The 27923-nt window shown below is 43.6% G+C and overlaps 1 protein-coding gene across 12 annotated transcripts in view; it reads left to right on the top strand.

Annotated features, from left to right (window-relative positions):
- The window catches only part of RBFOX2 (RNA binding fox-1 homolog 2), a 281671-nt gene that overhangs the window by 132476 nt on the left and 121272 nt on the right, over nt 1-27923 (top strand). The window contains exon 1 of one of the 12 annotated variants that reach the window (XM_042947688.1): nt 21058-21088. The exons of 9 other annotated variants lie outside the window; for them this stretch is intronic. Coding sequence is in view for 1 of the 3 variants with exons in the window: in XM_042947682.1 (XP_042803616.1) it covers nt 21962-22009 (48 nt within the window). In the remaining 2 variants the exon portion in view is untranslated. 2 more of the 12 variants (XM_042947682.1, XM_042947686.1) reach the window with 2 other exon arrangements.

The following is a 27923-nucleotide window of genomic DNA, read 5'->3' as shown; positions in this document are numbered from 1 at the left end:
GAAAATAATACCTCTCATGCGGGATTAATGTCAGAATTTGAGATCATCTAAGAAGTGTGCTTAACGTGGTGTGTGGCACACAGTAGATGTTCAGTAAGTAACTTTTTGCTTTGCACATTTGCGTGGACGGGACCACTCACCACCCCAGAGCATTTCCCCCAGCATGTTAAGAACGCCTTTGAATTTGTGTAGGAAAAACGATGGTAAACACAAACTAGTTTCGTGTGAAGAGTCTCCCCTTCATCAGTATTTTAAGTACTTGTGACTAGAGAACCCTCATTAAAGTTGCCTCCTGATGGAGAACATCCCCGTTGTTTTTTCTCAACTTTTTTTTTCAGGTACGATCCTGTTAAGCTTTCCTTATGAGGACGACCCTTTATTCTGGGTCTCCTCTTCTTGGCCTAACACAGGAGGGAGGGTGGGGCGAAGGGGGAGGGGAGGGAAGAAGGGAGACACATAATTCCTGTAGTGAGGGAACTTACTTGTTTGATGAGCATACAATTTATATGCCGTAAACAAAACTATAGACCATTTACTTAAATTCCCAGAAATTAGGATGTGTTCTCCTGATCTGAGCTGATCTTAGCTGGACTGGTCCCAGGCTCTCTCACCCATATTCTTCTTTTTTTAAATGTTTTATTTATTTTGGGGGCGCCTGGGTGGCTCAGTCGGTTGAACGTCCGACTTCGGCTCAGGTCATGATCTCTCCGGGTTTGTGAGTTCGAGCCCTGCATCGGGCTCTGTGCTGATGGCTCAGAGCCCGGAGCCTGCTTCAGATTCTGTGTCTCCTCCTCTCTCTGCCGCTGCCCTGCTCATGCTCTGTCTCTCTCTGTCTCTCAATAATAGATAAACGTTAAGAAAAAAAAATTTATTTAATGTTTTCTTTATTTTTGAGAGAGACAGAGCGAGCGAGCGAGCAAGCATGACAGTAAATGGCAGAGGTGGAAACTCAGTCCCATCTGTTTCCAACTCCGTGGCTGTCAGTTCTCTTGACGCTATCCTTTTTTGGGAGAAGCTGATGTGTTTGGTTCGTTTACTTTAACTGTTTATTGAGCGGTAACATACATGTTAGGCATCTACCTCGCTCAGTCCCCAGCACACCTGGGAGCTGGCCATTGTTCATTTCACAGCTGGGAGAGCAGAAGCATTAGAAACTTGCTGAAGCCACACAGCTGAGAGTCGGCAGAGGTGGCATTTATACTCCCGTCTGTCTGGCCTCGGAGCTTACTGCGCCGTGCTTCCCATCTTCTGTTTGTTCAGTGCCGTTCAGTTTATCACCACCACCGTCTAGCATGATCTGGGCTAGACTAGAGAAATGAAAATAAGTCCCCCTGAATTCTGTTTCCACGCCCATTAATTATTGGAGACAAGTTACTTACCTGCACATGCCTTGGTTTCCCAGGCTGTGAAAAGAAGGTGGTGGTTTGGGGAACCTTCATGGTGTCATCTCAGAAAAATGTACCCTCCATTTTAGAAGTAAAGTCTCAGTAACTGATGGCTTCATCCTAAAACATGGACATGACAGACTCAGTCAGAAGACAGAGTGTTTGGTCTCAATGAAGCCATCTGCCAGCGTCTGACCTTTCTAGCATTAGTTTTCTGGTCTTTGAAATGGGACTGGTAATACCAGACAGATTAGGAAGTAATCTTTGCTAAAGGTTTTTAGAAACTATTACGTGTGAAGCAAATATAAGGTAATAATAACCAGTTATCGTTCAGGTGACGGTCAGGCTAACATTTTAATGCTCACTTTTGGTCACAACTTTGCCATTCTGATTGGTCTCCACAGTGAAAAAACAAGACTGGATGGTAAATTGAGTTATCACAAAATGTAGAAACAACTCAGTTCAGATAACACTGGAGGCCAGATCCTGTGACTATATCCTTAGCAGTGAAAAGCCATTAAAAGATTTTAAGTAGGATTGAGAGTAGGCTGAAGTGGAGTCGATAATTAGATTTGTTTTTGAAAAGAGAGAGATTAGAGGGGAGTAAGAGTGCAGAGAGAGAAATGGGGTGATGGTGTGTAATCGTGTAAGTGGCCGAGAGCAGTAATGGTGGCCCGTGCTGGGACACCCAGACCTAAGGAGAGATGTGCTGCAGGTGAAATTGGCAGGTGTCATGATTTGGGGAGGAAGAGGTCGGGGATCGTGAGTTTGATTTGGAATTAGTATTTTGGGGTTCCTTTGAGACGTTCAAGGGGAAATTCTGTTTAGATAGTTGGCCACCTAGGTCTGGAAATACAAGGGAAGAGAGAGGCTTAAGCCATCAACTTGGGAGGAATCTGCAGGCGGTGGTAGTTGAAGCTGTGTGCAGGTATGAGGATGGCTTAAGACGAGAATGGCCTAGAAAATGGGAGAAAATGTAGAAGCAAGAAGAGAAATTAATTCCTGGTAGGAGACGAACCAACCCTCGAAGCAGGGAACAAGGTTCGGAGAGGAGAGCAGAACCTTGTTCTGCGGGAGGAAAACCAGCACACTAGGAAATTAAGGGAAAAGAGTGGCAGGAAGAGAGAACTGAAATATGCTGACAGCATCTAGGAGCTGAAAGAAATCTTAAGCAGAGGAGGAAACAGGCAAGCAGAGTGGGTGAGGAGTAGAAAGGGTCACAGATTTTCTAAAAAGGGATAGATTGGTGAGAAAGTATGTATGTTTGGGAACCTCATGTAATTCCACGTGGCTTGTATGTGTGGAATGAGTGGAATAGTGGTGGGTGAAAATGTGAAATTGTAGAGACCAGATGATCTGAACAGTTTAAGACCTTTGTTGGTTTATGCCAGTAAAGAACCTTTGGTGGATTTTAAGCAGGATCAGATAGGATCAGATTTGTATATTAGAAAGGTAATTAGGGGCTTCTATTATTATTTTTTAAGCTTATTTATTTTGAAGGGGGGCGGAGAGTGTGTGTGTGTGCATGGGAGCAGAGCAGAGACAGAATCCCAAGCAGGCTTCATGTTGTCAGCACAGAGCCTGACGCGGGGCTCGAGCTTACGAACTGGGAGATCGTGACCTGAGCTGAAATCAAGAGTCGAATACTTGAATAGAAGCCAAGAGGCTTCTGTTATTGTTGGAGAATTTATATTTATATTGTGGGTGAAATTGGCTTGATGCATATTTTAAATCTCAGCAAACTGTAAGAGGTTAAGCAAAAGATTGTATTAATAATATGAGACTCCAGTAGTTAACACATTTATTGATGACAACTGTGTGCTGATGGCTTTCCCAGGGGTCAGGAAGGAGAATGAACAAGATAAAGTTCTTTCCCATAAAGAGTTTGTATTTTTTAACTGGGAAAATAAAACTGTAAACATGTGGGGCGCCTGGGTGGTTCAGTCAGTTGGGCATCCGACTTCGGCTCAGGTCACGATCTCACAATCAGTGAGTTCAAGCCCGGTGTCGGGCTCTGTGCTGACAGCTCAGAGCCTGGAGCCTGCTTTGGATTCTGTGTGTGTCTCTCTCTCTGCTGCTCCCCCCACTCGCACACTGTCTGTCTCTCTCTGTCTCTCAAAAATGAATAGACGTTACAAAAATTTTTTAAAACCCTGTAAACATGTAAGCAAATAGGACGTTGAATGTGTGAACTAGGGTGAAATAGACCAGTTTGGGGTATTCAAAGGACAGAAAGAGGGGGTGTGTGGTTGGAGTGCGGAGAACAAAGAGAAAAGAGAGTGTAGGAAGATAAGACTGAGAGGTAGGTGGGGCCAGATCATTCCCCAGGATAGAGATTTGGTTAAGTTGGGAACGTAATGGGAGATTTTAAGCAGGAGGGTGGCTTCCTTTATGGAAAGTGATAAGGGAAGTCTGGAAGCTGTTTGCTGTTGGTGGAAGCAAGAGGTGATAGCTTAGACTCTGGAGGGCCTGTCTGGGTGGTGAGAAAGGGGAAATCTGGGTTCTTCAGCTTTTGGGTTGAAGAATTAGGATGGATGGGCTGTATCCTTACAACAGAACAGAGTCCACAGAAAAACAGTGTTTATGGTTTGGACTTGTTGAGTTTGAAATCTCTGTTAGACCATCCAAGTGGAGAATTTCAGTGGCAATTTGATATGAGTCTGGAGCTCAGGGGAGAGGTGTGAGTTAGGGTGGTAAGGTTGTGATTCATCTCTGCATATTTAAAGCCTGGGAGAAAACATCACCAGAGAATCTGGCTGGTGCCGAAGCCCCAAGGCATTTCAGTAGAGATCTAAAGGGTACTAAGAACTGAGTAGGGTAGGAGGGAGACAGGGCAAGTATGTGATAGCCTAGACTCTGGAGAGGAAAGTGCTGGGTTTGGATAGTTTAAGACCAAATAATTTGTCGTGGGCCTGGCAGGATGTTGGTTATTGGTGAACTTGGTAAGGGCTCTTTCAGTTGGAATGATGTGGATAAAAAAGCCAGTGGGAATGGGCTGAGTTGTTAATTGGTAGGTGAGGCTGTTGAGACCATGACTGTTTAGAGTGGGGCGAAGAATTGGGGCAGGGACTGGATGGGTACGTGGGTTCGAGGGAAGATTTTTTTAAAAGATAGGTGATATCCAGGCATGTTTTATGTCAGTAGAAAAGAGCCAGTAGAGGGGAGAAATTGAGGACGCTGAAAAGAAAAGCTAATTGCACGACCAGAGTATGTTATACCCAGCACACAGAAGAGGGATTGGCCTTAGACAGGGCCAGAAGCAAGTTTTCCTTTTTAGTAGGAAGGGTGGCAGAGTGTGTGCGTTTAGAGCCGGGTAGGCTGGCAGCATTGTTTTCGGGCAGAAGAGGGAGTCCTAAGATTGTGCCTGCTTTCTTGATAGATAGAAGATGAACAAAGCTGAAAATGGCAGTGTAGGGAGTGGAGAAGTAGGGCAGATTTGTGGAGAGAGGGCACGGTGTGAAACAGTGGTCATCTCATAAAATGGGAAGTGAGTGTACCAGCGAGGTATGATAGGCTTAAGATCTGTGGTCATAAACCTGATGTGAGTGCTGGCAGGTCAGTTGGGTGATTTTTATCCAGCAGTCTTCCGTTTAGATGCAAGAGAGGAGTAAGCAGGTAGTTGCATTTGATCAGGAGTTGAGATTTCATCAGATGAGTTAGACAGAGAGAAAAAGGGGCAAGGGAATTAAGACTTAAAAAAAGATTTTTTTAAAAATGTATATTTATTTTTGAGAGAACGTGAGCAGGGGAGGGGCAGAGAGAGAAGGAGACACAGAATCCAAAGGAGGCTCCAGGCTCCGAGCTGTCAGCACAGAGCCCGACACAGGGCTCGAACCCGTGAACTGTGAGATCGTGACCTGAGCTGAAGTTGGACGCTTATCCGACGGAGCCACCCAGGCTCCCCAGGAATTAAGACTTTTGAAAAGGGCTGTGTCGGGGCGCCTGGGTGGCGCAGTCGGTTAAGCGTCCGACTTCAGCCAGGTCACGATCTCGCGGTCCGTGAGTTCGAGCCCCGCGTCAGGCTCTGGGCTGATGGCTCGGAGCCTGGAGCCTGTTTCTGATTCTGTGTCTCCCTCTCTCTGCCCCTCCCCTGTTCATGCTCTGTCTCTCTCTGTCCCAAAAATAAATAAAAAACGTTGAAAAAAAAAAAAAAAAAAAAAAAAAAAAAAAAGAAAAGGGCTGTGTATAGTGTTAGACCCTCCAATGTAAACTGGCTTAGGAGGGAAGTAAGAATGTGAGGAGGAGGAGGAGGAGGAGGAGGAGAAGGAGAAGGGGTGGAAAAGTAGTAGGTCCACTTGTAGATTTGAGGTCTCAAGGAGGTCGGAGTAATGCAGCGTGGGAGAGCTGCTGGAGTGAGCAGCCTTGAGAGGGTGAGGGTGGTGTCCTCCAAGTGTGCCCGACAGGTTCGGAGATGGTGCTGTTACTGGTGAAGACAGTGCCCGGATATGATGCCAGGTGGGTGCTGAGGTGAAGTGGTGAAAAAAAATAGCTGGTGCTAAAGACATTGAAACAGTGACACGGCTAGGAGGCCGGAGTGTCGAGTGAGTCACCTTAGGCGGGTGTTGAAGTTGTCAAGAAGGATAAGGCTGGTAAAGGAGAGAAAAGAGGGAGCCGTGTGCCAGGGCTTGAGGAGGTGATCTCTGTTTCAAAGGACCTGTAGTTAGGGTGGTGGAAGAGAAATGGTTTGGGAAGTACTGTTGGGAAACGAGGAGGATACCTGTAAGGTCCGAGGGTGTATGGTGATGGGGCTCAAGGAGGCTACTTGCCCCCACTGAGGTATGTAAGGGGTGGGAGAAAAGCTTTCGCCGCAGAAGAAGCAGTATTGTGAGGGGCAGTCAGGTTTCCTTTAGAGCAGAAAGGTGAACGGGCCATCACAGAGAAGAGAGCCAGTATACAGGAGAGTCTACTGAGGATCGCTCTTGACTTCTAGGACTTGACTAGGTCGCTCTTGACTTCTAGGGCTTGACTAGATCGCTCTTGACTTCTAGGGCTTGACTAGGTCGCTCTTGACTTCTAGGGCTTGACTAGGTCGCTCTTGACTTCTAGGGCTTGACTAGATCACTCTTGACTTTTAGGGTGGGCCGAGTGGGTGATAGGATCAGAGCAGCAGATGTGTGAAGCTCTCTGGAATGAGCCATCTGGAAGTCTTGACTTCTGATGATGGTTGAGGCGAATGAGGGTGTGAGCCAGGATGGAATCGTTCTGGAAACCTCTTGGAAAAACAGAGTAATTAGTTGAACCTTTAAGCCAGCATAGTAGTTCTCCAAATTTATAGTGCATCAGACTGCACAGATCACTGAGCCCACCTCCAGAGGTTTTTTGGTTTTTTGTTTTTTTTAAGTAATTAATTTTTTTGAGAAAGAGCACTCACATGAGCAGGGGAGGGGCAGAGAGAGAGGGAGGGAGAGAATCCCAAACAGGCCTTGCGCTGTTACTGCGGAGCCCAACTCAGGGCTCGATCTCACGAACCGTGAGATCATGACCTGAGCCAAAATCAAGAGTCAGACTCTTTACTGACTGAGCCACCCACGCGCCCTCAGAATTTTAGACGCATTATGTCTGGGGTTGGGAATTTACATTTCTAATAAATTCCCAGGTGATGCTGATGCTGCTGGTTCAGAAACTGTACTTTGAAAACCATTGGTCCAGAGAAACTATTGTGGCTCAGTAAGAAGCTGTTTAGAATTGTAGCTTGAGGTGAAGTGTGGCCTGGGTGATGGGCAGGGGTTTCCTTGGGACAGCCGTGTCAGGCATCTCTGACTTTGACAGTTTAAGCAGGGAGTGAGTGTATGGTAATTTCTCTAGAGGGAGAGTAATTTCTAAATGATTCAGTGTGTTATCAGCAGACATTTATTGAATATTTTATGTAGCAAAATGAGGATCCCAAAAGTTGTATTTTCTTTCTTAAGGATAATGAGGTTAAAGAGACACAGAAGCTAAGTAGATACATAACTGTAGGAAAGACGACAGTCCGTGGGTGGTATGGAAAGTCGTCAATAGGAGTTGAGGAAAAGGGGCAGTCACTGAAGATGGGATTGACTGGGGGAAGGTTTCTTAGGAAGTGTAATTTACATTAGATCCTAGCAGACTAATGGAGACAAGCCAGATGGAAAGCTGGCATAAGGAAAGGTGTGGTGTCCACAATGAACATGAAGCTTGATGACTACTCATGAGCCCCATTGTTTTCACCCAGGCCTAAGACACCGTGATGTCTTACCTATATTATTATAATAATTTTCTGACTGGCCTTCTGGCTTCTGTTCTCTCTCCCCAACCCTGTTCCTGAAGTCTGTCCTCAACACAGCCGTCAGCAGTCAGATCCCTTTAAATGTCACATTATATTGTTCCCATGCCCAAAACTCTCCACTAGCTTCCTATCTCACTCAGAGAAGTCAGATGCCCTTGGCTGGCCTACAAGGCCCTGTATGATTGGCTCCCCTGGCTAAGTCTTTGACTTTATGTTCTACACTCCTGGCCTGTCTTTGAACATATCAAGCACACCCTTGTCTCCGGGCCTTAGCACTTGCCTAAACCCCTGCTCTTTCTCCAGATAGCAGCAAGACTCCCTTGTTTGCATGAAGTTTCTACTCAGTTCCATGTTATCAGGAGCACCCCATATAAATGGTAATTCCTACCTCTCTGCCTAGCATTTCGCCTCCATTTCCCATCTTTATTTTCCCCATAGCACCTACCACCGTCTCTTTGACTTGCTGTATGTTCGTTTATTTATTGTCTCTCTCCTCCATGAAGAATGCATACGGGAAGCTTGCAGTTGTATAAGGAAGCTGCCTGTTTTACTAGGTATGATTTATAAGACTCTTTGTTTTGATGTGGCATTTGACCTTAAACAAGTGTCTTTTGTCATGTTTCAAACCAGAGTATGGAACTGCGTGTGTTGTTAAAAAACTTCCATATTAAGGGAATAAATTTGGAACCAGTTAAGCAAATAATGTGTTTTTGCAGGTTTTAAGTTGTTTGTTTGCAGGCCTCGAAAATCACTGTGGTCAGAGCACACCTGTGAGGGAGGGAGGGGGTGAGCCGGCGACTCCCAGACGCTTTCTCAGGTCCCTTCGTTTCCTTGCTCAATGAATGAAGCACATTTTAGGAGTTATAATCTTCCTTCACTAGCTCCTTTTTTTCTCCTCTTGGTTCTGGAAATGTGTGGCTTTTGAAACTCATGGTCTGGTTTCAAGCACTGCGTTGTTGTTTAGAATTCATGTCCTCCGCTGCTCCCCTTCACACGTGCTTTTTCAGAATCCCTCACTTTTATTAAATGAGATAACATATAGTCCTTGTAACGTGAGGCCATCAGAGAACAGGTAGTCTGCAATGCCGGTGGAAAGGTTAATTAGATAATCTTAGTATAATGAACTGTGTATGCAGCAAAGTATCCGACTAAAATACTGGCTTTTGATTCCCCTTGAATCTGTAGAGTTCTGTACTCGTACTGTGTATGCACTCATTTGGTGTTTTACTTGCTTCTTTGCATCTAGATCATTAATTCAGACATTAAATAAATCAAAGCCTACCTTTCATTCTTTAAAATTATTGTCACTTCTCCTGAGTGCGAGATGAGCCCTTTACTCACTGACTGTTTTAGCCAGATGACCACATCCGTGACCATCAGAAATGAGTGATTGTAGCTTCATTGTGTGTTGCATCATATGCTGATTATGGTTCCATTCCTGGCTCAGCTGCTAACCTGCTGTGTGATCATAACAAATCACATGATCTTTATACCCCTTGTTGTCTCTGCTATAAAATGAGAATCCTATCACTTACCAGTCACATTGTTGAATGCTGTTTCTCAAAAGTGAATGGGCATCTAAATAAGAACATTCTTTTTTTTTTTTTTTAAAGTTTCTTTATTTTGAAAGAGAGAGAAAGCGAGTGCACACAAGTGGGAGAGGGGCAGAGGGAGGCAGAGAGAATCCCAAGCAGGCTCCGCACTAGAACTCCTGAACTATGAGTTCATGTCCTGAGCCAAAGTCAGATACTTAACTGACTGAGCCACTTAGTAGGTGCCCCTAAATAAGACATCCTTAATGCTTTATTCTCTTTATTGCACTTGTAGTTGCCAGTTAGATAAAAAGCGATCTATTTTTTGCTGAGGTTGGACTGAAAATCTCACAAACATTACAATTTAAAAGCAGATGCCAGGGTGGGGGGCACACGTATAGGGAGAGCAGTGGCTCTTTTGTAGATGCTCCCCTCTGCTGTTGCTCATTTATTCTGGGTGTTTATCCTTTTGTTTTCTTGTTTAGTTTATTTAGTTTATTGAAAATAAGTTTCCTGGACTCACTAAAAGTCAAATCTTATTTCTGCATGTTGCTCAATACCATGTTCTCTGGCGCTGGGTGTCTACAGATCACATCCTATGCCAGAGACATTCTCAGGATTGTTAAAGACGGTTGGGGTTGGAAGGGAGAAGCGAAAAGAAATTCCCGACTACCTCCTATGTATGAGGCCAGTCCTTTCACAACTATAATTTCATGTCCTATTACACCTTCTGACGCAGAAGCAGGAGTCAGGCCCCGTGGCCAGTACTTGTCACCAGCTAGTCTACGATCACCCAGGACGGTCTGCAGTGATTCTACACTTGATCTTAGCCAAAAGGCCGAGAAGCGATGGTCTGCAGCGATCCTGACCTCCTGGTAGTCATGCCCTCGTGTCAACCCTTGCCTTTCCGTGTAGGCTGAGCCTAGTGACTCGATTCGAACCACTAGAATATGGCAAGAGTGACGGGATGTCACTTCCAAGATTTGGTTACAGAACATTGTGGCTTTCACCTTGGATGCCAGCCCCTCTAGCCCTCTGTCTCGCAGAGCCCTTCCATCGGAAGGAACAAACTGCCGTGTTGAGCAGCCCTGCCGGGAGGCCCACGTGGCAAGGAGCTGGTGTCCAGGGCCAAGGCCTGGGCCTGCCAACAGCCCGGTGAGTGTGCTTGGCAGCCGAGCCGGGCCAGTCCAGCCTCGGAATGACTGCAGCCCCAGCCGACACCCTGCTTGCGGCCTGTGGGAGACCCCGAACCGGATGCACCCAGCCAGCTAAGCTTCGCCTGGCTTCCCTATACACAGAAACTTAGGAGATAATAAATGGGTTTTTTTTTAAGCCACTGTGTGGCGAGAGTTGATCTGTTTCACCAGAAATAGGTAACTGCCGACAGATTCTGGTACCACAAGTGGCGTGCTGCTCCCCTAGCAGAAATTAATTTGTGGGAGTGACTTGGGAACTGGGCAGTGGACTTCGAGAACCGTTAGTGAAAGATTAGGGTACCTGGCACATGTTACTTGTGAAGTTTGGGACTTTGAGGAGATGGCCTTGAGGGTTTAAAGGAAAGGGAACTGGAGAAAAGGAGATCTTCGTTCCGTTCGGGCAGAAAGTTGAGCAACACTATTGTTTGCAGTTATGTGGCAAGCAGCGTGTGTTCCTGCCCCACGAACCGGGAGATCTGGCTAAAGTACACTTCCAAGCAAAACCTTGGAGGTGCCCCATGGTTACGTCTTGCTGCTGCGGGTCAAGTGTGAGAGGAGAGAAACACATTGAGGGAAGGACTGTTAACAAAAGGAGCCAGGGCTTGGTGGTTTTGGAGATTCTCAGGCATTACACCTGGCAAATGATGGGCAAATTTAAGAACTGGGTTCCTGCAAAGGTCAGTTCAAGGGCACTGCCGGGAGAGAATGGTAGTCTAAAGGTGAAGCTGCAGATGGGACCGTGAGACCTTTCGTTAAGACCCCGGAAAAATCAAAGGTGGTGCCTTTAGAGTCACACAGAAGATCCCTCAGTCACACAATAGGGCTTCTCGCCGTGTTAGCAGCAGCACAGGCAGAGAAGGGCTTATCTTGAAGATATTTGTGGATATAGCTTTTGTCTAATGCAGTGAATCTCATCGAGAGTCACAGGAGACCTACTGCAGCTGCAATGGAAAAGGAAAGGGAACAGAACAAAATGAAAAGAGGCTGTTGAACCCCCCCCCCCCCCAAAGTCTTCTGGCAGGAAGCGGGCCCAGCCAACCGCTAAGTTGCTAACGCACGCTGCCTCCCCTGGAAGGATGACTCTGACAAGCCATGGAGAACTGTGGCCCCCGACCTTGAGACCTAATAAAGGATTCCAGCTTTTGCCCAGCTAGATTTCTGAATCACCGTGGACCAGTGACTTCTTTGTGTCTCCCATTCCCCCCTTCCTTCTGAAGGAGTGGTTATGCCATTTGGAGATGACAAGCGGTACCACAGTAATGGAAACCAGAAGAGGGCAGGAGAGAAAGGTGCCTGGGTACCGTGCCATTTCTGCCGGGCTCCCCAGAAGGCCACACCTGTTGCTGAACAACCAACTTTCGGCTTCTGTTTGTGGATCTTGGCGTTTCCAGAGGATATGTGAGAAAACTCAAGCCATCAGGAGAGTTCTCATCAGCACGCGTGCCCATCTCCTGTCCGTGGCAGTAAACGTGTGGTCTCTCCTGTCACTGTACACGAACCAGTCGCATTCCTGTATGAGGCTCACACCCGCTGTGCACTGGGTCCCATCTCTGCTGGCCCGGTTGGGACCTGGACCCTGCAATTCTGTCCCTTCTCTCTTAGGTCATCGGTTTTCTGTCTTTGCTAGATGAGTCTCATTAACAATGCAACTAAGCTGTTCCTTCATCCGTTCAAAAATAATACTCCTGACCTCACTTTTCTGCTGGCTGCTGCTTAATTTCTTTTCCTTTAGAGGAAAACTCAGTAGAGTCATCTGTACTTGCTTACATCACTTCTTCTCCACTCATCCACCCTTACACCCACTCGGGTTTTTATTGCCACTGTGCCACTGAACTGGCTCTTGTCAAGATTACCAGTAACTTCCATGCTGCTGAGTCCTGTGGCCAGGTCTCAGTCTTCATGTTCACTGGCCTGTCTGCAGAACATACCATCCCCGATCCTTCCCTCCCTCTCATGCACTTTTTTGGGTACTTGACTTCCAGGACATCACACTTCCCTAGCTTTCCTCTTACTTCTTTGGTGATTACTTCTCTGTTTTAAAGCCATAATACTCTGGGCTAGGTCTTTGGACTTTTTCCTTGATTCTCTCTCATTTAGTGATTTCATCTATCCTCATGGAATGAATGAGCTTTCACTTAAAACCAGGCCAGATAGCCAAAACCGTCGATCATCTGGGTCCAGGGGACTCTCTGATCTTTTATATTGTTTAACTCTTATGATTAACTTAAGAAATAAGAATGATAGTGAAAAACAACTTTATTAGAAATAAGAAAAAAATGCACTCATACAGCTAATGCTATATCACCCTTATAATGACGTACAAATCACATTTGGATGCTATTTGTGTTTGTTTGTTTTTTTAATTTTTTGCCGTATGTTACGCTTTCCTTTTGTATCCTCTGTCTTTCTGTTCTCTGAGATCTGTGCTTATGGTCGAGGGTAGACATTCTCTCCTTAGTTCTGTATTCTTGCAAGCTCATTTCCTAGCTGTGTGAGGAGTTGTCTTAGTAATTTGCAGTCTTGTAATGGAAACTTTTCCTGTCAACTGAAAGCATTCACTGTACTAATATCAGTCACATCAAAGAAAATAGACACAGGCTATCTTGTAATCTTTGGCGAGCATAGATTTTAACTCTCTTATCAATGTGTCTACCACTTCTTTAGCCTTGTTAACAGTGTAGGATCATTTTAGGTGGTTTTGTTTCTGTTTTTAGACGAGGGCCTTCTGAATCTGTTAACATCTGAGAATACATTGTGCTGAGAACATCAACAGTTTTTTGGTGTTTTGTTTTGTAGGACAGAAAGAATCATCGAATCTCTTTGAAATCCAAATAATGTGCTCTTGATTCCTCTTCCTTTCCATCTGTGAAAATACATTGAAATTCAACCCTATTCTTCCTAACAAGAAAGCAAATTAAGGCAAGCGTTTTTTTTGTTTGTTTGTTTTTTTAACCGAGTAGTACTCAAGCAAATCCCAAACCTATTCCAGAATTGTCTGGTTATATTTATGCCCTGAGATTTAAGTTCTCTGTCATGCTTGTACTGCCTTTGACCCTTTGTTCTGCCCTTGTTCCTTTTGTAGATCTCTAACCTGTGTAGATCTGAATCTTCCAAATAGGTATTTCACGGATACGCACTGTCTCAATTTTTATCCCCTATTTTCCTGTTTTGAAAGCATGTATACCTCAAAAAGGCCACTTCCTTTGAGTGCAGTTTCATCGCTTATCAACTGTCATGCCTCAACCTGGAACATATGCATCTTGTGAATTCTGAGTCCAGGTTCTAAATATATCTCAGATGGACTTCTGGTTCTTCTTATATTTTCATAGTCTAAATGCAATAGTTAAAGGTTTTTGTTTTTGCTTTCATCTCTGATAATGCATAATTCTGTCGCTTGGGCCAGTGAAACCTTGGTCACCCTGGATTCTTTTTCCCTCATTAGGTCAGCAAATCCTTTAAGCTCTGCCTTTCAAAAATAAGTTTGATTCCATCCCTTTTCATTAGCTCTACTGCTCCTATCAGTACATCTTCCTTTCTTGCCTAGTTTACCTGGTCTCTTGCTTTCTACCATGGGCTCAAAATAATTTATTCTTTAAAAAAAATTTTTTTTAATGTTTATTTTTGGGAGAGATACAGAGTTGGGGGGGGTGGGGCGGGGCAGAGAGAGGGGGAGACACCGAATCCAAAGCAGGCTCCAGGCTCTGAGCTGTCAGCACAGAGCCCGACGCGGGGCTCGAACCCATGAACCATGAGATCATGACCTGAGCTGAAGTCGGATGCTCAACTGATTGAGCCACCCAGGTGCCCCAAAATAATTTATTCTGTACACAGCATTTGTCATGACCCTTTTAAAATATACATCTGATCACGCTCAAAATTCCACCAATGTGTTTCACTCAGAAGAAAAGCCAGAGTCCCTACAAGGCAATGTTGAGCTGGCTCCCAGGTACCTCTCTGATCCCCGTCTCCTCCTGTTGTCCCCATTCTGTATTCTGTTCTCCCCGTCTGCCAGCCACGGGCTTTCTTGATGTGTTCCTGAAATGTGCCGGGCACTCTCTACTTGTTCCCATGCTTGTCATGCTCTCCTCCAGATCCCCTCGTGTCTGTCGCCTTCGTCTCCCTCACATTTTTGCCCAAATATTAACCTCTTCAGTTTTTTTCTTTAAATTCTCCATGGCCCCTGCCATCTTCTAGCATGTCATAAAAACATCTTTTTTACTACTTGTCTCTCCTATAACGATGTCTGGTTTATTTACTGCTGCTGTGTATCCTTAGTGTCTGGAATAGTGAATGGCGTTCAATAAAAATTTGTCAAATGGGTGTTAGATTCCAGAGGTTTTCTACTTGTTACTTTTTCATTAACAAGGGAATACTTAGTAACTATAGGAATTTGTAGGGTGGAACTCTCTTTGTATTTGTCATTCAGTCTTTTTCTCATTTAGTAGGGACCGTTTGTCCCTGGGTGTGTTTGGGGGTCTATACTGTACCATCAGTCGAGCTTCATGGTACCAGCCTTGGAGAGGTTTCAGATCGGCCTCTGCTGCATTCTGTCTTAATGATATTTGTATTGCGGAAAATGGAAATGTTGTAGGGGTTAAAGTAAAACAAATTACATTTTAGAAAGCCACATTAAAAAAAATTGCACCGGTCACTAAAACCCTTGAAAGTCTTACTTCTTCCCTAAATCTCCATGGGTGTCTCCACTGTCTTTGTCAGTGAATTAAATCTGTTCTCTCCTAAACAACATGCAAGATGATTTTGCATGTAAAAAATAAATCAAAAGTATTTCTTATTTAATTACACCGGCATTATTTGTAATTTGCTGCTGTTTTAACGGTCTTGTTTTCTGTTGATTTTTATTTCAGATGTATGGCATTTTAGATCTGTTACTGGTTGGTGTTACTCAAGCGTTCTTCCCCACCACCCCCGCTACGTCATCGCTAAGTTCTTGTTACCTGGTCTGGAAATTCGGCCACCATTTAAATGTGTGTGCATTTCCTTTAATGGGGCGATGTGACCAGAGTTCTAAACAGTTGAAATAAAAATGCATTTTCAGAATACGACCCACTATGTAAATTTTCGACAGAGTGTATATTGGCTGTATTTTTTTTTTTTTTTTTTTTTCCAGAGCAGACAAGATGGACTCGATAGGCGTCCATTTAAAGAGGCTTTATTTTGAGACTCAGCGGGGCTTTCATCTGTAAGGTGTCGTGTAGTATTACCTAAGAGATGTTACATAAGAGAACAGAATTCCTTTTGCTCCCTTTTCTTGGTACGATCTTTTTTTCTGGGTACATTTCATTGACAAATTTAAGACATTAGAAATGCTAAGTGTCTCCCTTCATATTTATAAACTGAGTTCTTCTTATTCTTTTGTTTTTTATATATTTAGCCCACTCACTCATCAGTTTTCCAGTCCGTGGTAATTGCTGGCAACTGCTTTGGAAAAGGACACTACTAAAAGGCATAATTAAAAGTGCAACTTTTGTATATTGCTAATTTGCATTTTTCCAATAACTTTTATTTTCCTTTGAACCCTTAAGATTCACTGCTTTTCACTAAAAAGTAAACTAATTTTTTTAAGTATATTTATTTTGAGGGGCGCCTGGGTGGCTCAGTCGGTTAAGCGGCCGGCTTCGGCTCAGGTCATGATTTCACGGTCCGTGAGTTCGAGCCCCGAGTCGGGCTCTGTGCTGGCAGCTCAGAGCCTGGAGCCTGTTTCAGATTCTGTGTCTCCCTCTCTCTGACCCTCCCCCATTCATGCTCTGTCTCTGTCTCAAAAATAAATAAACGTTAAAAAAAAATTTAAGTATATTCATTTTGAGAGAGAACACGAATGAGTGGGGGAGGGAGACAGAGAGGGAGACAGGGACAGAGTATCCGAATTGGCTTTGGATGGGGCTCGAACTCACAAAATGCAAGATCAAGTTGGCTGCTTAACTGACTGAGCCACTCACGTGCCCCAAACGTAAACTAATTTTTAACCATAATAATGTATCAGAAAAACTTATTAACAAAAATTTAAAAAATTTTATTAACAAAAAAAAATTGCGTTAGAGTTTACTTTGTTTTCTTTTTGTTTTTTTAAGTTTATTTTTTTATTTTGTGGAGGGGGGAGAGAGAGAGAGAGAGAGAGAGAGAGAGCAAGCATAAGTGGGGAAGGGGCAGAGAGAGACAGAGAGAATCCCAAGCAGGCTCAGCGCTGTCAGTACAGAGGCCAATGCAGGACTCCGTCTCACGACCATGAGATCATGACCTGAGCCAAAATCAAGAGTTGGACACTTAACCCACTGAGCCACCCAAGTGCCCCTAAAACTCTTTTATTTTTGCTGTTTAGCAAACAAAATATATTAGGCAGATTTCTTAAAAGCTGATAGTGAAAACTTCTTCTGTGTTTTGCCAGTATAACATAAAATTTAAAACGTCAAGGCCGAAAAAAAAAAAAAAAACAAACGTCAAGGCAAGGGGACAAGAAGGGGTTGGGGGAGAGTAGCCAAGTTGAAAGGGTGTTTGCAACTGGGTCAGATTTTTCTAAACGGCAGTCTACTTCTCTATGGTGGAGGCTGCAAGCACACACATTTTTAAGCACTTGTTATTTGCAGTTGGCGGGGCCTCGTTTGGGACTAGGTAAAGGATATGTTACTTTCCTGAGTACAGAATCAAGTTTTGGCCATTTATTAGTTGGTTGAAAGTTGACATAGGTAGATACCTTGTAGGGAAACTTTGCCTTTGGAAGTGTTACCTCCACCTAGCCAGTGGTTCCATTCTCATTCTCTAACGGAAAGAAAAGAAAAAGAAAAAGAAAAGAGGGTAAGGCGTGTATATATTTTAGGCTCAACAAATAAGCTAAAACCTTTCCTTTTGAATACTTTGCCAAAGGACTTCAGTGCCTGTTGTCTTAGTCTGCTGGGCTGCTATAACAAATTACCACTGATCAGGTGGCTTAAACAACAGAAATCTCTCTCTCACAGTTCGGGAAGCTGGGAAGTCTAAGATCAAGGTGCCCGCAAAGTAGGTTTCATCCTGAGGCGGCTTCTCTTGGCTTGTAGTTGGCCACCATTTCCCTGTGTGCTCATACGACCTTCTCTCCTCTCCATGCATGTGATGAGGGAGAGAGCAAGAGTGAGAATGTGCGGGCGCATGTGTGGGCAAGCTCTCCTTGCCTCTTCTTCTAAGGACACTAATCTTATAAGATCAAGAACTTCCCTCATGACCTCTTTTAACCTTAAGTAAGTAGTTCCTTAGAGGCCTTGTGTTCTAATAACAGCCACAGTGGCGGGTTAGGGCTTTACCACAGAATTTTGGAGGGGAGGGATGCACAAACATTTAGACCATCACCCTTGCCTTTTTAATTCACCAAAAATTTGAGTATTTACTGTGTATTAACCACCTTTATAGACCTGCCATTATCTAGCTATGTAAACTCAAATTACCACTCAACCGCACGTGGCCACAGTTTCTTCGTTGGTGAAGCAAAGGTGTTGAACTGGGCAGTAGTTATGATTCACTTGAACTCAACCAATATTAGTTCCATTTTCACTTTCTCCTCTTATTTTCCTCTTTCTCTGGTATATTTAGGGTTGGTCCTTGCTGTTTTTACCCTTCCTCTTCTCTCCTTTTGTTTCTTTGTATTTTTATGTCTCGTGTTCTGCCTTCTCTCCATTTACTCCTTCCTGAATTGGATGCATTTTCTAAGAACTTAAAGAGTTTACTAGAAGTTCAGCATGTGGATGGAGCGTCTTATTTTCTTTCTGTTAAACATACTGCAAACCTTTAACCTTACTCTAAATTAAATGGCTTTTTGGTCACATTAGAACATACCTGGTTTGCTTTTCTCTAGTCCGCTGCCCTTTGCTAGGCAAGTTTCCTCACAATGTTATTTCATAAAATTTACCTGGGGAGGCTAGGGATATTGTTTTTCATGTATGCTTTTACTAAGGCCTCTAAGTGTTTATAGGAGTTGATGATGACAGTAATGTATTTATTTTTAAATTTTTCTTTATTTGAGAGAGCGAGCAGGGAAGGGTTAGGGGGGGGGGCGCGGAGAGAGAATCGTTAGCAGGTTCCACACTCAATGGGGATCCCAATGCAGGGCTCGATCCCACAGCCCTGGGTTCGTAACCTGAGCCGAAATCAAGAGTCGGACGCACAATTAACAGAGCCACACAGGTGCCCCGACGGTGATGTATTTTTTATTCTTGAGGGAAGGAAGGGCCTTGTGCTGTCCCCCCCCTGATTTCTCCCTTTTGATCTTTGGCATTTGAAAGTGGTTGCTCTGCAGTCTCAGTGGCTTTTCTCCTTTTGTGAATGTCAGCAACAAACTTTGAAGTGAGCTTCACAAGATGTAAAAAAAAAAAAAAAAAAAAATGGGTGACATGGGTGCGAGACTGTGTTGGTGCTAATGTTTCCATGACTGATGGAGAAAATTTGCCAGAAACAGTGTCAGTAAGACCTGTAGAAACTAGATCATGAGTGGGGGGGAGGTCTTGTCCTACTTTTAATATAAATCCTCGGTCTGATGGGCACAGTCTCAAACCATATGGCAACAAATTGTGCATATCTTAAAGCTGTTTCTTCTGGAATTTAAAAATCTATTATCCCTACAACCTGGTAATAGGTATTGTGATAATGGCAGTGATCATTATAAGGATGCTGATGAGCCACCGCCGATTTTTGAATGCCTACCATTTGCCAGGCTTTACATGAAACATTTTACGGGCATTAACCCACCAGATACTAACAGCAGCCCTATGGTAAATAGTCATAGGATGAATTCTCAGTGTTCCAGCACTTAGGGCAGAGCTGAATACATATCAGGTACTCATTAGTAGGTGTTGAAAGGATTTAAACTCAAGTGCACTGTCTTGCTTAAAATTGTCAGTCTCTGTCTGCCCTCACCCTGCCCAGCTATGGATACAGAAGGCGTGTGAGTTTATTTCTCTACTCCGAATCAGAAAGTTTAGTCTGGCCTTATGTTAAGGAGCTGCTTTCCCGTAGCACAGTCTTTACATAGTCCAGAGTCTCATTAGCCATGTGCCGGGGGTTAAACATCGCCCCCACTGGATTGGTTAGTCTCCTTGCCTATCTTTTTGTTCTGGTGCTTGGTGGCACTCTAGTTTTCCTTGGGACCAGAGCCCAACACTGAATCCCACTTCGGTTAACTGAGGAATCACTCAACCATTCCTTGCTAGTATCTTTTTACAAATTTATTGGATCTTGATTTTCTTTTTCTTTGAGTTTGATGATATTCCTTCCTATGAGACTGGGAAAAGTCAGACTTTCCCTTGCCCTGTCCCATGGAACCTCTTGACTAAGAACAGCTCAGATTAGGCTAGTTCAGTATATCCTTATGACTTGATCATTTCGATCTTGACCTCTTCCTGCAGGAGGTCAGTCTTTGACCAGTCTCCACTTTGACCAGTCTTTATTTCAGTTGAATAATTCCTTGCTCCCAGGACTTCACCCCCTTCTGTGTTTCTGTTGCTGCCTGGTGACGTACGCTCAGTCTCGGGCTCCACTTAACTGCTGGTCAGAACATTCCTTCTGCCCTGGGCCTTCGCAGCTTCCTCCCTTGTTTTTATTCCCTTATCTTACCTTCACAGTTCTCTTGTTCCTCCCTCTCCTCCAGCCATAGGACACACATTGCTTCGGGAAACCCAGTGATACTTTAGAGCGTAGGTCCTGGAAACCTGTTTTTGCGCTGCTGCCGAGGTTCAGTTTCCTTTCATCGGTCTCTCCCCAGGTACTTAGCACAAAGGAAAACAGCGACCTTTTAGAATAGCTTTCAAGGGAGGTAGCAACATACCAACTCCCCCAGGATACTGTCGAGTGGAAGCCCCCTGGCCTGAAGAAGTAAGAACAGGAAGGGTAAACCTTTGAAATGAACAGTTTGGAACTATGGAACTCATGGAAGCAAGACAAGCAAGAGAAGGGGGAAGTGGTGCTGACTCTAATGTGGATAAAAGATTTTAAAAAATAATAATAAAGGCACTCTGGAACACACTGAGAGCCCCAGTGCATCGTTTTCTTTAAACTTCGTGTTCTCTGTAGCCATGTCTCTCATTGCGTTTGTAAGTGGACTAAATCACATGTCTTCACGCATCTCTGAGTAAAAGGTCAAAAGAATATAGTTCATTAAACTCCTTGTTGCCTCCGAACAAATCCTGAAAGTTCAAATACCTGGGAGTCACTGCCTATGAACGTAAGATACCATACTGTTTTTGAGAAGAAATCGACACCTGCTTTCATCAGCCGTTTATCCAGAAGAGCGTATGTTCTGTATAAATCTAGCCAAGTCTCCTTCACTGTCTGCACATACTCTACAATATGGGTGTTCCTAATGTGAACCAGATATTTTCACTAGGGTTCTGTGTTATTTGAGTGATTCTCCCATATTACAGTTCTCAGTTAACCAGAAACTCCCATTGTTTTTTATTCACTTTTATTATTTGTCTTATGTCAGAGAGGTTGTGGGAAACCTTTTCTGTTATCCTTATTTTGCATGTAGACTGCTATCTTGAACCTTTCGAAGGGAGCTTGCCCGCAAAAGTCTGTATTTACATTCTGTATGCATAGAGCCACGATCTCAGGGATGAGAAGGAGGTGTAAATCAGAATCCAGAGTCGGGGTGAGAGAGACTATATTTAAACTTCTAAGTCCTAAATGAACATTTCAGAAAGTAAGGCTGTGTGTGCTCTTCTGGGCTGATGGCAGATTCCGAAGATAAAAGTAAGTGTTGTAGGACAAGGGTTTTAAACATGGTTAAGAGACACTCATTTCAAGTCTCTAATTTTCTCTGAATGACTCAAAGGATTTCTACTTCGTAAGTCTGCAATAGAAGAATGTCATTAAAGCTTGTTCAGACTGAAAGATGTAGGGCGTCCTGAGGAAGATTCAGGCATGGCCAGAAAGGGACAAAAGATTCTTGGCCCTAGATTTTCCCTTGAGGGTTTGAAGCCAGATTGGTTTAAACAACTGTTAAATAAAAAACAAAACACAACAGAGATCTCTCTCAGTGGACTAGCCCCCTAGTAAGACAGTTGGAATGTTGGAGCTGGACAGTTTCTTGTCAGTTGGTCACAGCCGTGGAAGAATACAGTGGGGCTAGGATTTGGGTCTCTGGCTTGGCCCTTAGAGGAGGAGGGGCTGGGGCTTTCTGAAAGGAGGAGAGGTTTAGAAATGAAAATAAAAGTCCCTTAATCAAAGGGCAACATTCAAAAGAGATAGGATTAGGATGTGAGCTTAGGGGAAATACCTAAACCAGAAATATTAGTTGTTCACCAAGGAAAAATAGGAGTGTTTGAATGGAACAGCTCCATAAAGAAGGAATTATCTCAAAACCCTGTTAATTTTCTGGCCTATTGGTTCTTAATCTTTATTTTGGGTCTTGAACCTCATTGAGAATCTAATGAAAGCTGTGGACCAGGTCCCCAGAACAATGTACATATTTACAACATTTTGCACACAATTTTCAGAGGATCATAGGCCCTGTGAAGCCCAACCATACTACGAATGTATTAACTCTTTTGTCATCTACCACTATCGAGACTTAGCCAAAATTTAGTGAACTTGGTGCCACAGGAAGGTTTTGGAGGCTCAGCGATGATTAATGTTGCTTCACATGCGGATGGACAATGGATTAAATTCAGGGTAAAGATACATGTAATAGAATCTTCATTTTAAAGAATTTTTTTATCTAGTACTTTAAAAAATTTTTAAGGTCATCGATACAGCTGAGATTTGAGATACGTTATTTAATGGGCTGGACCGAAGATACTGGAAAACCAGCTGCAACCCAAGCTTTGTCATTCACCATGACTCAGAAAAGGTCATTTATCGTGTTGTATAAAAGGATACATCGTAGAAAGATCCTGCGAGCAAACGAAATTGCACCATCCTGAAAAGTAACAAATACAGAATTGCTGAGTCACATCATCCCCACGAAAAGCACAGGTGGAGTAGACGTACAGGCCAAGGAACCCGGATCGCGAAGGCGAATGTGAAATGGGATGTTTTCTAGCTCTGGTAGTTTGTAGTTAAGGTGGAGGCAGCAGGCTGGATCCAGGTGATATATTTGGAGTGAGGGCGTGTATGTGTAAGAAAGTCGCAGCCAGAGTGTGGGCTTATTACTCACCCGGGTTGAGGAACGCCTGCTAGGTCAAACAGTAGTGAAGATCCACGAGCCAGTCCAAAATCCAAGGGTACTGATGCTGCGGCAAATAGGCCAGGCGGGATTTTAGGGAGAGAATTCTTGGTGCCTGGGCACTAGGGGTGCAAGGCCACTCCATTAAATAGAGTTAGGACGCTGTTCCTTTATTCGGTTTTCTTTTTTTTCAGTAAATACATTCATTGTGCATGCCTGTGGGCCGAGCACCACTGTGGGTGCTGGGGATACGCAGCGGGCCGGGTTTGGACGCGGAGTCAATCCGTTCATTGCGTCATCTCATATCTAATTACTTTTATGTGTTTTGGGTGAAGGTAGGAATGAATTCCTAAAATTGTTGGCCCAAAGCTTGATAGAGTGTGCGTGAGACAGTCTGGCTGGACTGAAAGGGAAAGAGAGAGAGCAAATCAGTTATTCCTTCCTGTGCTCACGGATATTTTAGAACTTGGAGGACTGATTTTCCTAGATTCTCTTGATTCAGGTGGTGTGTAAGAGCATACTTTGGGGCACCGTTTCCTAAAAACCATAATTTTGATATTTTTTTTCCTAGGAACTTGTGCATGTTATCTTAGTTTTATAAGATGAATCCAAAGTATCTGTGATAGGTCCTTTCTCATTGTTTTAAGTAGCAAGTAACAAGTACTGTAGTATTAACCTAGACTTTCTAGAAGGATTCTACATAATCAGTATTGGTCCTTAATTAGATATTCAATTGGTAAAATAGCCATACCTAACAGTGTATCTTTTGTTTGATACTCATATTTTGGTTTTGGCTAAAGTGATTGAAGGGAATTACTCTGAAGATAATAAAAAATTTTTAACTCTGAAACTGATGATCAAATGGAATTTATCACCTTACTTTTTCTTCATAAAGTAATTTTCAAAAAACCCTAATGAAAAAAAGCCAATCAAACATATTAATAGAGGCAACATCTCTTAAGTTCTAATAGCCCATACCAAAGCAACAGCCTTTAGTTAATTAATTAATTTTTTAAAGTTTATTTATCTGAGAGAGAGAGAGGCAAAGAGAGGAGAGAGAGAGAAAATCCCAAGCAGGCTCCACACTGTCAGGGGGGCCCGTCGGGCTTGAACTGACGAACCACAAGATCATGACCTGAGTTGAAATTGGACGCTTCACCAAACGAGCCACCCAGGTGCCCTTAGTGAATATATTTAAGGCACGTGAGTAACAAATAGAAAGGCTGTTATGAGGAGGCGTCTGCATCTGATTTTGTCCTATGATGTAGGCAGCTATGTGTCTAGTAAACACAAAGAATACATTGTAAAGGCCATAAAACGTTTTGGTAACCCCATACATGATGTAATAAATGTAAACGTTAGGTGTAGTTGTTTTGTAGTGTTCTTGGTGACATCAACAGGTAAAGCTGCTGGCAGATGTCTTTAAATTATTCTGGATTTCAGGGCTAAGTAGTTTCTTCTTAATTAAACTTTTTATTTTGAGATGATTATGGATTCATTACACATATTTTATTATTTATTCATTTATTTTTATTTTAGAGAGAGAGTGCAAGTGGGGGAGAGGGAAAGAAGGAAGAGAGAGAGAGAGAGAAAGAGAATCTTAAGCAGGCTCCAAGCCTAGCATGTGGCCCAACGCAGGGCTCCATCCCATGACCCTGGGATCACGACCTGAGCCAAAATCAAGAGTCAGACACTCAACCCCGACTGAGCCACCCAGGCGCCTCTCACTACCCATATTTTAAAGGGGCATTTCATGAGATTTTGACATAGGGAAATACCTGTGACACAGTCAAGGTAATGAATATATTCACCGCCCCAAAAGTTTTTATCATTTTACCACATTTGCTTTATTATACTCTTTCTATAATTTTTTTTTCCTGAGCCTTTGAAAGTAAACTTAAAAATACATGTGTATGTGTGTGTGTATACACACATGTATGTCATGTTCCTTTGGTCCAAAATACGTCCACGTTTACTTTCTAAAACCATAACCACAGTCCACTTAAAATAAATGCGGCATTTAGTATAGATATTGTTGTCTCATAGGCAGCCCACGTGCCAATTTTCTGGTTGTCCCAATCGCGTCCTTTATAGTACCAGATAGACTTGCCTTTTTACTAAACTTTTATTTTCAGATAACTGGAGCTGTAAGAAATCAGTTAGAGATACGCCACCATTGTTAGCATCTTGCAAAAGCCCGGCGTCACAACCAGGACATCGACATTTACACTGTCAAGACACAGAACACTTCTGTCACCACAAGCATCCCTCCTGTTGCCCATTTATAGCATTCCCACCTGCCCCTACTTCTCCTTAACTCATTGCAACTACCAATCTGTTCTCCATTTCTGTAATTTTGTCATTGCAAGAACGTTTTAGAAATAAAATCGTACGGCGTAGAAGCTTTCGAGACCACGTTCTTGAACAGCATAGTTCTCTGGAGATTCATCTGGGTCGTTGCATGTATCGGTCCATCCTTTTTATTGTTTCGTAGTATTCCGTGGTTTGCGTAGTTTGTTTAAACGCATGTTGGGAGACATCGGCATCGTTTCCAGTTTTTGCCTATCGTGAATAAAGCCGCTGTAAGCGCTTGGGTATTGATTTTTGTGTAATCGGTTCTCGGGGCTCAATGCACAGGTGTGCCACGGCCAACCATCCCGTGGCGATGGCATACTTACTTTTTTAGGGAACTGTTAAATTGTTTTCCAGGGGCTGTGCCGTTTTACATCCCCAGCAGCAGTGGATGAGTTACGTAGTTTCTCTGCCTCCCCACCAGTATTTGATGGTGTTTAACTGTTCTCCCCTCGCCATTCTGCTGGATACACGAAGGGGATCCTGCCAAAGTTTTCATTTGCATTTCCCCAGTGGCTAATGATGTTCAGCATCTTTCTTTGTGCTGATCTAGTCTTTTAGATCCTCTCTGGTGAAATGTCAGTGCCTTACCCAGGTTCTAATTAGATTGTTTCCATACTGTTGACTTCTAAGAGTTCTTTCTGTATTCTGCATAGTAGCCTCGTGGCAGATGTGTGGTTCCCAGCACCGCTCTCTCTCTGGCTTGTCTTTCCTTTTCATAGAACACAAGTTTTTTTTAAACTTGGGTAAAGTCTCATCCATTTTTCCTTTTATGACTCATGTTTTTGGTGTCAGGTCAAAAAGAACTCTTTGGCTAGCCCTGGGTCTTTAAGATTTTCTTCTGGTGTTTCCTAAAAGTTACAGGTCTGTGAGGGTGAACATATGGGCTCCCTATTTCTCCTTCCCTAATGTTGCTTGGGCGGGGGGATTGGGATGCCTGGTGATAGCCTGGTAAGGGTGGAAATTTGGGGTCCCCACTAGGCCTCTGTCGCCGTGGGTGGGACGTGATCAGTGAGGTTGGGTTTGGCCGGATTGGGCCTCCCCTTTCCTTGTCCATTGATTGCAGAGAGCGGGCTTCTGTTGGGGCCTGTTCTGTCTGCACCCCCTGCCATTTCCAGGGTCTTCAGCTCCCCGAGTACAGGCTCTGTGAGGCAAAAAGGAAACCCTGGGAAGGGGGTTCACCACCGTGTCCTGAGGTCCCAATCCAGTTGGCTTTCTTCTTTCCACCTGTAAGAGTCTTTATATTTGTTGAGCATATCAAATGTCCAGGGTCTTCAACTGGGAGAAATAGGGGAGAGTGTACGTATTCCTTGTTTCTGGAAGCAGAAATCGGTAGTTTTATGTTCGTTGATAGTTTCTCTGTCAAAGAGAGATGCGTGTGTAAATTAACGTATAAACATAAATGTGCCAAGAGGCATTGATGCCGTTACTTACGCCTACAGCAGACTTTTGAGAAGTTTTCCTTCAAATACACCGCCACTCTTAAGATGTCGTTATCAGTGTGCAGCACGTCTGGTTCCGGCTGTGTCTCTGTCTTCTAACTCACCCTCCGTGTGTGTCCATCTTGGACACACTGGCCGCACTTTGCTAGGTAATGATTGCACGTGTTGTCGCTCACCGCGTCAGCAGTTGAAGTCTGTTTTCCTGATTTGCCATTATTCATGTCATGGTTACTTTTGTTTTAAGCTACAGAACTACACAGTTCCATGGTCTTTTTTCCGGAGCTCTTGGGCCAAATATTGTGTCATAATTTGGAACCTTCTGCATGTTGGAAAGGAAAGCCAGAGCATATACTAGGGTATACGCGGCCTGTAGTTGGCCGTGGGCAACACCCTGTAATCGCAGCCATTCATGTATCTGCAGCTAAATGATTCTGCATACTCATACTGGTGACATTAACGGTGTCGTCACACTTTGTCATCACATTTTATCCAGTGAACCTATCTCCCACCAGCACAAAAAAGGGGGGGTGGGGGAGGGAAGAAAGAAATGCAGTTTTCCGAGCCTTTTGGACTCGGAATTACACATAAAGGATTTTAGGCCCGTGGAAATAGGGCAGTCAGCAAGCCGAGCTGGAGTAAGGGCCCTATTTTTAGCCCTCAACGCCACGCTGTTTAACTGCTGAGGTGGTGCTCCAGGCCCTGGATTTGCCAACTGTGATTGTTTCCAGTATGAAAACAAAAGCGGCTATTGGTTTAATCCTGTTATATGGTGTTGATCTTAAAAATCGCTGGATTCATATTAGGATTTGGGGTTTAATCCTGTAAGGATCAGACTTTCATCTTATTTATCCTAAATCCCTCTTTAATCTTGTTAATTATGCCAGACCACTTTCCCAAGGGTCAGGGTGTGTGTGTGTGTATGTGTACATATACATATATAGTATGCAGCCATATAGTTCCTTTTTCCAAAGATATTTTTCTCTCTGAAAAAGGTCAGTTTTCTCACAAAGAGCCATAGAACCACATGTCCTTCTCCAGAGCGGCGTTAGCATTGCAAGGATGACATCAGTTCTGTATTCTTACACCTTAGATTATCGTAAATCTCTGCAAGGCCTCCTGAGAGGGAGTCTAGTGCTCGTCTTGGATTTCCTGACAAGGCGCACGGCACTCTTCTACAAGGGGAATGTTGTTAGAGTTTAGGGGCTCTTCGTCAAAAAAATACAGTTAAATTGGTTATAATTGAGATACCACTCTCCTATAGTAGAACAGAAAATCAGTTCTTAACTTTTGACCTTCACGTTGAAATTGTGCTATGTACCTTAGGGAAGGAAGATACACATGTGGTCTCAGATCTCTCTCTGCTTCCACTTCATGGAATGTAACTGCTTTGGGCCTGGTGCTGTTTCTTTCCTTCTTTTTCTTAAAGGATGTCTGTCAACAACTGTCCTTGCCAAGCAGTAAAAATAATAGATCCTAGCTAACCATAAGTCATTATTTTTTTCTTATTTCTATTTTTTAGGGGTGGGAAGTTTTGTAATTGGATTCTAAGGTTTACTGATAGATAGGAACCAATCAACCTATACCAAATGATCTCTCTTGGAGCCCTACATCATTTTTCTTCTTCCTC

Source organism: Panthera leo, chromosome B4, assembly GCF_018350215.1.
Source record: "Panthera leo isolate Ple1 chromosome B4, P.leo_Ple1_pat1.1, whole genome shotgun sequence".
Classification (NCBI taxonomy): Eukaryota; Metazoa; Chordata; class Mammalia; order Carnivora; family Felidae; genus Panthera; species Panthera leo.
This window is presented reverse-complemented; position numbering and strand designations above follow the sequence as displayed.